General features: G+C 37.6%; 1 protein-coding gene across 4 annotated transcripts in view; it reads left to right on the top strand.

The window, feature by feature from the left end:
- PDLIM4 (PDZ and LIM domain 4) overlaps positions 1 to 12,688 on the top strand; it is a 100,382-nt gene that overhangs the window by 24,764 nt on the left and 62,930 nt on the right. For all 4 annotated transcript variants that reach the window (XM_031953097.1, XM_003756489.4, XM_012549808.3 and 1 more), the window contains exon 2: positions 5,750 to 5,901. In XM_031953097.1, the coding sequence (XP_031808957.1) occupies positions 5,750 to 5,901 (152 nt within the window). The remainder of the gene's footprint in view (positions 1 to 5,749; positions 5,902 to 12,688) is intronic.

Below are 12,688 nucleotides of genomic sequence, written 5' to 3' on the forward strand. Positions count from 1 at the left end.
TATGTTCCTCTAATTTATTAATAATTTCATTCTTTATGCCTAGGTCATGAACCCATTTTGACCTTATCTTGGTGTACGGTGTTAAGTATGGATCAATGCCTAGTTTCTGCCATATTAGTTTCCAATTTTCCCAGCAATTTTTATCAAACAGTAAGTTCTTATCCCAAAGCTGGGATCTTTGGGTTTGTCAAAGACTAGGTTGCTATATTTGTTGACTGTTTTATCCCTTGAACCTAATCTATTCCACTGATCAACTAATCTATTCCTTAGCCAATACCAAATAGTTTTGGTAACTGCTGCTCTATAATATAATTTTAGATCTGGTACAGCTAAGCCACCATCATTTGATTTTTTTTTCATTAATTCCCTTGAAATTCTTGACCTTTTGTTTTTCCATATGAACTTTGTTGTTATTTTTTCTAGGTCATTAAAATAGTTTTTTGGGGGGAAACTGAATTCTAAAGGAGGAAAGGGACTGATCCAAGGCCACATACAGAGCAAATCAGTAGGAAAGGGAAGCCAACAGCCTCCTAGTCTTGGGCTCTTTATTTTTAAAGTAATTGTCTTTTTTTAGATTTTGATTCCATAATCAAGCATAAATATTTAATATACAAAGAACCACAGACTCTATACTAATATACTAAAATATTATGTATATGAAATGATAAACTATAAAATATTAATACATGAAACTATAAGCTTCTCTTATGTGCAGTTTGCTTCTTAAAAACTTTATATTAAATTTAATATAGTCATAACAAACTTTCCCTGTTTGTGTTCCCTGCTGAATTTTTTCCTTCTATGTATTTTTAAATGTGTCTTGAATTATTTTATTTTATTTTTACAACTGTATTATTACCCACTAACCTCTCTCTCAATAGAAGAAATATGACCTTAAAATAACACATTTGCCCTGTCTGAAAATGTGTGTCCATTCTATATCCATCAACTTTCTGTCACAAGGTGGTAAGTTTACTTCTTTATCAGTCTTCTGAAATCATGATCGAGCCCTGCATTGATCACAGATTCAAATCTCTTCCTCATGAGTCCACATGGGAGATTTCCTTCATATGTGGTTGGAGAAAAAAGCTCCCCTTGTCACAGGGATTGCAAAAACAGGATTGCAAAAACAAAATGCTTTAAGTTTCCTGGGAGGAGAAGCAGCAATAATGTTTTCTATTAGAGGAATTTGTGAAGTTTGAGGTGAGAAAATATTGGGGGAGAGCAGTATCTGGGCACTAGAAGCCAGTGGAGGCATATCAGGGTCGTTGATCAGGACTGAGCAGACTGCTTTAGGAAGAAGCAAATTGAGGAAGTATTATTTATAGCAGTTTAGTTGATGATTTTGCTGAAAGTCTATTATGTTTATGAAATGACAAACTATAAGATATATGATGCAAAGGGATGAGTTAATCAAGCATTTAATAATTGCTTCCTATGTATCCGATATAGAGCAGCTAGGTGTTGCAGTGACTAGAGCACTGGGTTTGGAATCAGGATAACTAATCTTCCTGAGTTCAAATCCAGCCTCAGATACTTAGTAACTATGTGAACCTGGGCAACTCACTTAACCCTGTTTGTCTCAGTTTCCTCATCTGCCCCTTCTGCACAGTTATTAAGTTGCTAACATTTCTAACTTTCCCTTTTTGCTGTGTGTCTGTGTGTGAGTGGAGGGGGGGGGGTGTAGGAGGGTGATGGGGAAAGGATGTCAGAGGGAATGCTACCCATTAACACAAGAAGGAGGGAAAGAAAAAAAATCCTCTCTTAAGAGGTTTCTTCCTGCTATGATCTAACCATCCTTTAGAAAAAGCTCAGAATAGAACTTCGCAGAATATTAGGATTGGAAGGAACCAAGAATCCACCCTAGCAGAAATTCCTTCTTCGGTATAGCTGGGAAGTAGTTATACAGGCACTTGCACTGATATGGTGCTCAGTCTCTATCAAGATAGCCCATTCCATTTTTGGAAGACTCTTCATTATTCAGGTTTTCTCTCTGTCTCTGTACATCTGTTTCTCTGTCTCTGTTTCTCTGTCTGTCTCTCTTTCTCTGAATCTCTGTTTCTCTGTTTCTCTCTGTCTCTATCTCTGTAATTTCTTCCTTATTAGTTCTACTTTAGCCTTCCTGGTCAAGAAAAATCAATCTCACTTTTCTTATATATGGCATCCCTCTAAATACTATAAGGTCTGTACTAATGGCTCCCTACAAATCTTTATCTCTTCTCCAGAAAGACAGCCTGAAAGTCAGTAGACAAGAAGAAAGTAAGAAAGACCTAGGTTCAAATCTTGCCTCTGTTACTAGTTGTGTGACCATAAAGAAATCTAGCCTTTTTAAACCTCAGTTTTCTCATCTGTAAAGTGGACATTATAGACACTTGGAATAGTGTTCCAATAAAATAATGTATGTGAAAAAACCATTGCAAACTTTAAAGTGCCATATAAATTGTTATGGGCCAGAACTTATAACAAGGCACTAAGTGGAATTGATGAGACAATGTTTAAATCTAGTTTAGCATTGATTTAATCCTACAACAAATAATGGTTTCCTAGTGATATAATGATTGGTGTATACTCAATGTGGAACATATAAGGAGGAGCTGTCAGGGCCAGAAAGGACAAGCCCACTAGAAGCTCCCAGAACCTCAGCCAGGATTCATTTGAGGACATTCAGAAGCCAGAGAAGGCAGCTTAAGCTCTCGGGACCAAAACTACAGAAGGCCTCCAAAAAAACTATCCGATCCCAAAGTGAAGGAGAAAAGACTTTGAAAGAGACAATAAAGGATTTGGACATCAACTCCTGGCTGCATTTGGGGGGCTTACTGAACTGAAATTAAGGCTGCCTTCAGAAGCCCCCCAAGAAACCTGCTCCCAGAGAACATTGTAGAGAAGAATATTACAACTATTAGCATTCTCCTAATTCCTTCAAGAGAGTTTTAGAATTTCCGGCATCTCTTAAAACACAGATCAGTCTTCCGTGTGAAGTGTTTCCTGCCCACCCTCAGCTGTTAGAGCTCTCCCTATTTTCATTTGTGTATAGTTACTTGTAATTATATATGTGGTTTTCCATAATAAAATAGAAGTTCCTTGAGGGTGGATCAGTTTTATTTGCAGAGCTTAACCCTTATAGATACTTAGTAAATGCTTGCTGATTAACTGACTAATGATAGTCTTGCTATATCAATCTCTTTATCTTTCTGGTTGCCTTCTGTATCTTGTCCTTCCATTCATTTGGTGGCTGACCAGGGCAGAATATTGAGGGAACTAAGTAAGATTATGTTATCCTTTTGAGCAAGCATGTCACACTGTCATAGGTGACCCCAAGATCAAAGTCCAATGGTTGGGTTGGTATGGCCTTCATAGAATTTCATCCTACAACCCAACTCCAACCAAATGTACTTGAAACTGAGTATATGTATTGACGTATACATGCACAAATGTGAGGGACATGTGGGACAAGAGGAGGTTTGATTTACATGCTATTGGTATTCAGAAATCTGGTGAAAGACCCACTTCCTGCACCCACATCCAGATTGTCTACATCTCAGACAAACCCTTCTAAATCATCCCCTAAAATCTCTCCAAGGAACATGAGCAGGGTTGGGCTTTCCTATGCCATCAGTCAGTCCCTGAAGACAAGGGGCAGGTCTCAGTGAGGCTGTGCTTTTTAGACCAAGACCATCCTCATTCTCCCTGAACCCCGGGTTCCTAGTGTTTTCTGTGAGATTGGACTATGGCTCTAGACAATAGATTTTGGCTTCAGCTTTTAAGTCATGCATGTTCGTTACCCCAAGTATGTCAGTGAATGGTAAGGAGGTAAAATAAGGAGGACAAAAGCCCCTTCCTCATTCTACATAGGGCTGAGTTTTTCAACAATAATTAACCCTGTGGCTTTGGAGCCTTGGGCTCCTTAAGCTTTAAGATTAAGGAGTCTCAACTTTTTTCTCTCTTGGAGTCATGATTTAATCCAGATCAAACAATTATCCTCTAAACCATCTGGCCCAGCTGCTGTGGCAGAGAGACAGACATGATTCTATGATTTGTCAAATTAATGCCTACCTTGTAGGCTTGTTGTGACAGAAAGAAAGCAAGGATCAAAACAGAAATAGAGAGATACAGCTGTATTTTTAAGCGAAAAGACTGGGAGATTGTGCTATAATAAATAGACAGAGAGCTAGTTCCAGAAAAGGGAGGATCTGGATTCAAATCTCTTCTTTGATTCTTAACTACTACTTCAGCGGTTGGATTAGCTGACCTCTAAGTTCCCTTTTAACTCTGGATTCATGTCTAAAGTGTTATGCTTTCATTTTTTAATAGTAATGGTCTTGAAAAATATGGCAACGCTAAAGTTTAAAAGATATGAGGAGACAGCTTGCTTGCTTTCTGTCTTTTTTTTTTTTTTAACTTACCCAGGATCACACAACTAGTAAATGTCTGAAGCCAGATTTTAATTCAGGAAAATGAATCCAGGGCCAGCATTCTATCCACTGCACTAGCTAGCCACCCCCCGAACAAACAGCTTTCTAACCAGGGCTTTGTCCTCACTGATTTGACTGTAGGTTTTAGAAAAGTCCTATACATCCAAACTCTTCATGGGTCCATCTTGGAAATTTCCAAGATATCAATAGAATATTGTCTTTGTCTTTGCTTTAGAGGCAGCTGGTGGCAGAATAGAAAAGGCACTTAACAAGAAACCAATCGGAGGCTAGATTTGAACTCAAGCCTTATTGACTCCAAACCTTGCATTCTCTCCATTGCTCCACCTAGTTGTCCTACCTTTCTCATTAGACAACAATCAAATGAGACATTTGTAAAAAAAAAAAAAAAATGCTTAGCATTTAGTGGAGCCATGTTAATGCCTATTCTCTTCTCTGGATTCCAAGAATTGATGGAGCTGTGCCATTTATTGTTGTTGCTATTGTCCCAATTCTTTGTGGGGTCCAATCTTTTTATTTTCACTCTCCATTTCCCCCGGGGTATATCTGAACCCACCTGCAGTCTAAATTAATCATGACTCTCACTTCTTTGTGAGCTGTCTGCTAAAGAAACCATTAGGGTCTAGAAAGGATCTGTACATCACTGTCTTGCATGGGGAATATACTCAAAGGCAACAGAAGTACTCTTGTGTTATTTGGAAGCAATAAACGGGGTGAGGAATCCATAGAGAAATAAAAAACAGTGTCTTCAGTTAGACCACCAGCTGCTTCTGCAAACCAAGAAGACAGTTGCTGCTTTATGGGAAAAGACTGATCTTTAGGGATATGGAGACTATCTTTGTCCTCTCCTGCCCCAGTCTGCCTTTCTCCCCAGGCTGAGCAGACAGACCCCTGCCTGAGGCCAACAGTTTACACAAGGGAAGGGCTGACCAGTTTACACAAGGGAAGGGCTGACCAAAGGAACTCAGCTGAGTATCTCTGTGGATGTTCTCAGTTTAGAAAACATGTGCCTGAGAGCATGTGAAGCAAGTGCTTGGCTTGGAAGTCAGGAAATGCTACTAATTGTGAGTGATGTTGAACAAGTATTTTCTGCACCTTAGTTTTCTATTCTACAAAAAGGTATAGGACCATTCTAAGAAGTTTCTCTATGATAACTTTCAGGGAGTAAAAAAGTAAAAATATCCCAGGAAAAAGAATTTACTGTCATTGGTATAAAAGAAGGAGCCACCACATCCAGTTTTGGGAAGGTAGGATCTGAGAGGTTGGGTTGTGATGTTTTAGCTCCCAGAAATGAGTGACCCATCTTCCTTCTTCTGCAGATAAACCCTGGCAGTAAGGCAGCCTTGGCCAACCTTTGCCCAGGAGATGTGATCCAAGCCATTAATGGGGAGAATGCAGATAGTATGACTCATCTGGAAGCCCAGAACAAGATCAAAGCATGTCTGGACCAGTTGACCCTCTCTGTGAACAGGTAGGGAAGGGATTTTGGAATGCGGGGGAGCCAAATATGCAGCATCAGGATCAAGGTGAGCCTTGACAAGGGGGTAAAGTTAGCAGTTTGTTTTCCATCTAACCTGTATCCCTAGATCTTCAATTGGGAAGAAGGGCTGATGGATTCAATAACACTGAAGTGCTGGGAACTTATCACTGCTATCACCTAGTATCTCAGCTATCATCAGACAATCAGGATGTTGAATTTAGAGGATACTCAATATATTGAAAGATTTTTTTTTTTAAAATATAGTTTAAACATTAATATATGTCATGGGTACAATTTTTTTGTCCAGGGAAGTTGTGAAACATTTTTTTAAAATAATTTTTAATTTTTTCTAATTACATGTAAAGATAGTTTTCAGCATTCGTTTTTAATAAGATTTTAAGTTCCAAATTTTTTCTCCCTTCATTCTTTCTACGCAAGATGGCAAGTAATTTGATATAGGTTATCACATGTGCAATCATATAAACATATTTTCACATAAGTCATGTTGAGAAAGAAGAAACACAATAAAAGGGAAAAGCCAAAACAAACAAAAGTAAAAATAATATGCTTCCATTTGCATCCAGACTCTATAGACCTTTCTCTAGATTGAAAAGCATTTTTCACCATGAGTCTTTTGGAATTGTCTTAGAGCGTTGTATTGCTGAAGAGAGGTAAGTCAATCATAGTTGATCATCCCACAATATTATTGTTACTATGTACAATGGTCTCCTGGTTCTGCTCACTTTACCCAGCATGTAAGTCTTTGCAGGTTTTTCTGAAATCTGCCTGCTCCTCGTTTCCTTTTTGTTGTTGTTGGCAAGCTTCTTTTTTAAAATAATAGCTTCTTATTTTTCAAAATACATGCAAAGATAGTTTTAAACAATCACCCTTGCAAAACTTTTGTTTTTTCTTCCTTCCTCTTTACCTCCCTTACCCTGATAGCAAGAAATCCAATATAGTTTAAACCTATGCAATTCTTCTAAACATATTTCCACATTTATCATGCTGTACAAGAAAAATCAGATCAAAAAAGAAAAAATAATGAGAAAGAAAAAAAAAAAGCAAGAAAACAACAATAACGAAAAGGTGAAAATACTATGTTGTGATCCACATTCAGTCCCCATAGTCCTCTTTCTGGATACAGATGACTCTGTCACAAGTCTGCTGGAATTGGCCTGAATCACCTCATTGTTGAAAAGAACCAAGTCAATCACCGTTGATCATCGCATAATCTTGTTATTGTGTACAATGTTCCTTTGATTCTACTTACTTTATTTAGTAAGTCCAGGCCTTTCTGAAATTATTTTGCTGGTCATTTCTTATAGAACAATAATATTCTATAACATTCATATACCATAATTTATTCAGCCATTCTCCAATTGAACCACCACAAAAAGGGCTGCCACAAACATTTTTGCACATGTGGATCCTTTTCCCTCTTTTAAGATCTCTTTGGGGATACAGGCCCAGTAGAGACACTGCTGGATCAAAGTTATGCACAGTTTGATAGCCCTTTGGGCATAGTTCTAAAATGCTCCCCAGAATGATTAGATTAGTTCCGAACTCCACCAACAATATATTAGTGTCTCAGTTTTCTCACATCCCTTCTATTTATCATTATCTTTTCTTGTCATTTTAGCTAATCTGAAATGTATGAAATGGTACCTCAGTTGTCTTAATTTGCATTTTTCCAATCATTTAGTTGCTAATCATTTCTTATAGCACAATACATTCATATGCCACAACTTGTTCCGACATCCCCCAATTAATGGGCATTCCCTCAGTTTCCAATTCTTTGTCACCACAAAAAAAGCTGCTATACACATTTTGTACATATATGCCCTTTGCCTTTTCTATTTCTTTGGGATATAGACCTAGTAGTGGTATTGCTGGATCAAAGGGTATGCACAGTTTGCCCTTTGGACATAGTTCCAAATTCCTTTCCATAATGATCAGTTTACAACTTCAACAAAGTATTTGTATCCCAATTGTCCCACATCTTCTCCAACATTTATCATTTTTCTTTTCTGTAATAGTAGCGTTGATAGGTATGAGGTGGTACCTCAGAGTTGTTTTAATTTGCATTTCTTTATTCAATAATGATTTAGAGCATTTTTATATGATCAAAGACAGCTTTAATTTCTTCATCTGAAAACTGCCTGTCTATATCTTTAACTGTTTTTCAATTGAGGAATAACTTGTCTTCATATAAATTGTATTCATTTTTCTATATATTTGAGAAATTAGGCCTTTATCAGAAACATTTGCTGTAAAATTATTTCCCATTTTTCTATTTTCCTTCTAATCTTGGTTGTATTTGGGTTTTTTTGGGTGCAGTATCTTTTAAATGTAATCAAAATGATCTATTTTGCATTTCATAATGTTCTCATATTTTATTTGCTCATTCTTTCCTTCTCCTGTTTATGTTCTGTTTATGACAGATAAACAATTCCTTGCTCTCCTGATTTGCTTATGGTGTACTAGAAGTCTCTTACCTAAATATCAACAGAATTTTATTGAGTTAGCAGAAAGCTATGCTTAAAATCATACAAATTAATGTAAAGTAATTAAAGGCAGGAAAGCAACATACACAGTGATGACAACAATGCAAATGGAAAGAGAAATAAAAACAAACCAATAGAAACTGCATGCTGCAAAATTATAATGACCAAACATGGTCTCAAAGAAGAAATATAAAAAGGCACTCCCCCCACTCCTTGCTTCATTCTTTTGCAGAGGAGAGAGTCCTCAGTTATAGAGTGTTATATTTTAACATCATCCTTTTTCATTGGTTTTGCTGGTTTTTCTTCTTTATTGTGAGATTTGATTCTGTGGAAGGGGATTGGAAATTGGAAAGGGAAATACAGGTGATATAAAGATAAAAGATATCCATCAAAATGTGTAAATAAAATAAATATTAAAAAATAGGAAGTTTCCATATTTTACCTTCCTTTACCCTGGCAGCCACTTTCTCCTTACAATCTGGCATTCACCTCTCCCACAAATTCCTTTTCTTTAGACTTTTTGGCAAACCATAGCAGCTTTCCCAGTGTTCAAGCTTAACAACATTGAGAGCATATTCTGTGTCACTTACACTGGGACATGGTTTGTGTCATGCTGGGTCCAAAAATTTCTAGTTGCTGTTCTGGTGTCACTTTTCCCAGAAGAGATAGCTAAAGCTCAAATGGTCAACTTTCAGGCATCACAGGGAAAGAATTGGAATGATAGAGACCTTTCAGGTATCCCCACCCTCCTGCTTATATGTAAGGAGAACCTATGTACATGTGCAGAGGGATGACAGTGGGATTGCAGTGGTACATGGTCTATTATCTGAAAGTACTAGCCCCTTCAGGACCACATGAGTCATGGGGAAATTTTCTATGGGTACTGGGAGCAGCAGGTTGTAAGCAGTGGCTATAACAAGGTCCTTGAATAATGAATCTGGCCATACATTACTCATCCTTTTCAGTGAAACCAGAGCTAGCTGGCAGAGAGGATCACCACATAAAACCACTCCAGAGGCAAACAGCTGTGACTGGGTATTGTGCCCTCATGCACCCAAGAAAAAAATCTTCTATGAGCTCAATCTTTGGCTATGGCCCAGAGACTCCAGGTTTCTGGCTCAGCTCAGGGGCTAAAAGGGTGGGTATTTATGGGAGCAAAGCAGAGAAAGAGAGGAAAGGGGGTGAACAAAAGAAGGGGTGAAATCTTGGGGGTGGGGAGTCCCTGCTAGGTTACCATTATTTAATTAGAACCACATTGCTGTTCCTTCCCTGGGGCTGTGGCAAAGAGCAGGGAGGGAGTTGGAGAGAGGAGGAGGGTTATTAGGGAGCACATAAAACTGAACAGGGGATTGAACCAAAGCAAGTTAGAGCCAGGAATTGCTCTGATACTGAACACCAATCCAGACCCAAAGAAAAATATTATTACTGTAATAATAACCAAACCAAAAACCCCACTGAACCAGCTAGAACCAGCACCGAATCTCACCATTTCCTCCAACCACTGGGTAGGAAGAAACACACCCCAGAATTCCTCTTGACCAGGTTTGTGTTTCACTTACTTCAAATCCTTGGTCTCAACCAGATACAAAGTGGTCTGCCCCACCAGCTGCCAGTATCCAATCAGGGATTATTGGGAAGAGGAGAGGAAGAATTGCTCCCGAAGTCTAGATCCCTTTGGAATATGGGAGGGGGGAGAGAGGGGGTCAGGTATTAACCAAAATTAGGGATATTTGGGTTTCAAATCCTGCTTTTGCCATTAACTTTGGGTAAACATTACAATATTATATAAATGCTATCTATTATTTCCTTTAAAAAAGAATACGCCCAGAGAGCAGGGGATAGGATAGATAGGGACATACCCCTACAGGCTTCTTTCCTTTTAAAATTACTTCTAGGGTATTTAAATACTTAAGGTATCTAGTTTCCATCTAGGGATTATAAACTTCTGATCTTCCATCTGTCAGTCAAGCTCCCCAAACCTGGGAGGGACTAACAAAAGAAAGTGCCATCATAAAAGCAGACTATATGGAGAGAGTAGTGAACGAAGAAGATAATAATCAGAAGATAGAATCAGATTGTCCACACCAAACTCCTCAGACATTGACATAGTTCCTGTTTGTAGACCAAGGTCTATTTGTTGGGCCATCTTTCGTTGGGAATAGAGTCTTTCTATAACAACATTTACTGCTTCTAAAGGATATTCTATAATCATTTGGGGACACTAAGGTATAATTTTTCTCTGTTTTTAATAATAGCTTTTTATTTTTTCAAATACATGCAAAGATAGTATTCAACTATCTATAAATGTTTCCAATTCCATTTTTTCTCTCTCCCTCCCCTATCCCCTAGCCAGCAAACACTCCACTATAGGTTAAACATGTACAATTTTTCTAAACATATTTCCATATTCATTATGCTGCACAATAAAAATCAGATCAAAAGAAAAAAACAAGCAAACAAGCACCACCACCAAAAAAAAGGTGAAAATACTATGCTTTGATTCACATTCAGTCTCCATAGTTCTCTCTCTAGCTGTGGATGGCTCTTTCCATCACAAGTCTATTGGGATTGCCTTGAATCACCTCATTGTTGAAAACAGCCAAGTTTATCACAATTGATCATCATACAATCTTGTTACTCTATACAATGTTATTTTGGTTCTACTCACTTCACTTAGCATCAGTTCATGTAAGTCTTTCCAGGCTTTTCTGAAAGTATCCTGCTCATCATTTCTTATAGAACAATAATATTCCATTGCATTCATGTACCCTAACTTATTCAGCCATTCCCCAACTTATGGGGAATTTTCTAATTCCTTGCCACTACAAAAAGTAGTCTTTCTCTTGTAATCACAAACAGAATTGGTCATCACGGGTTTAGTCTGCCTGCCCAAATAGTCATGTTATGGTGAATGAATTTCTTGGCTATTAATCTATTAGTATAAGCTTATTAGTTATTATTAGTTAGCTTATTAGTATAAGAAGCAGGAGAAGGATATTAAAAAGCAGCAGTAAGAAGTAGCCATAACTGGTCACATCTGATTAGACCACATATACCTAGCTTGTCTGGACTAGGATAGTGGGCCTCCACTGGTTTTCATGATCTGACATTTTCAGTAAAGCAGCAAAGTTTTTCAAACACTTCTCACCAACAAGCCCCAATACCCTATGCCCAACTTCTTGTTCTCCTGTGGAAAAGAGAGTAGAGAGCTCCTCATCTTGTAGGAGTTCCTAGTCTAGTTGGGAATCACAAAACATGACCACAGGTAACAGAGTCTGAACAAGTCAATTTAATGTTTGATGATACAACCTCTTGTATTCTCCAAGAGTTCAGAGAAGAGAGAGATTACAGTAAAGAAAGGAGGCTTTCTATCAAAGGTAGGAATTAGAGAGTAATCCTTGAAGGATGAGTAGGAACTGGAGACACAGTGGTCCATTAGGAAGGGCTAGAAGCTGGCACTTACCTTCATATCCCCAAAATACAAATCCACATTTGGAAGTATTATTCTTTTTTTTTCCTCTGAGGCAAATGGGGTTAAGTGACTTGCCAGGTTTACACAACTCGAAAGTATTAAGTGTTTGAGGCCAAATTTAAACTCAGGTCCTCCCAACTTCAGGGCTTGTACTCTATTCACTGTACCACCTAGCTGCCTTGAAATATTATTCTTTTAAAAGAAAAGGCAAGCACCGTTAAAAAACAACAACAACAACAACAAAAAACAACACCATTATTCCCAGGACCCTAAAAGCTAGGGCCATCAGACCAGCAACTTGTATTTTAATAAATTTTGTTTTGATTTTCATCTATATAGAAACAAAAGAAAAACAAGAAATTTTTAATAAAATAATAAAAAGTGATTATAAATGTAACCATACACTTTCTATAGTTTACTAGTTTTTTCCTTTTTTTAATTTCCTTTTTTATTCTGATCTTGATAAACTCCAAAAAAGATGAGTATTTCCCTAAACAAAGTAGAACAGAAAAAGTGAATTACACCATTAGCCAGGAATTTGTAGCATGCTTGTTTCTCCCTCCAAGAGGATGACAAATTCAACATGCTATTTTCAAAGCTGTCCTGCTGTCTGTGTTTCCTATTGACCATTCTTCTGCTCTCTTCTGAGTATTTTTTTTAAATGCTTCAATGACCAGGTACTGATCACGTAGTGATTATTAAAGGAAACACTCTGTATATTAATTCAAACAGGATAATAACAAAATGTCCATTGTAGTCCATGAAAACATTCTTCCTCTGTTAATGTTTTCATTGCACAGCT

This window comes from Sarcophilus harrisii, chromosome 2 (assembly GCF_902635505.1).
Source record: "Sarcophilus harrisii chromosome 2, mSarHar1.11, whole genome shotgun sequence".
NCBI classification, from domain to species: domain Eukaryota; kingdom Metazoa; phylum Chordata; class Mammalia; order Dasyuromorphia; family Dasyuridae; genus Sarcophilus; species Sarcophilus harrisii.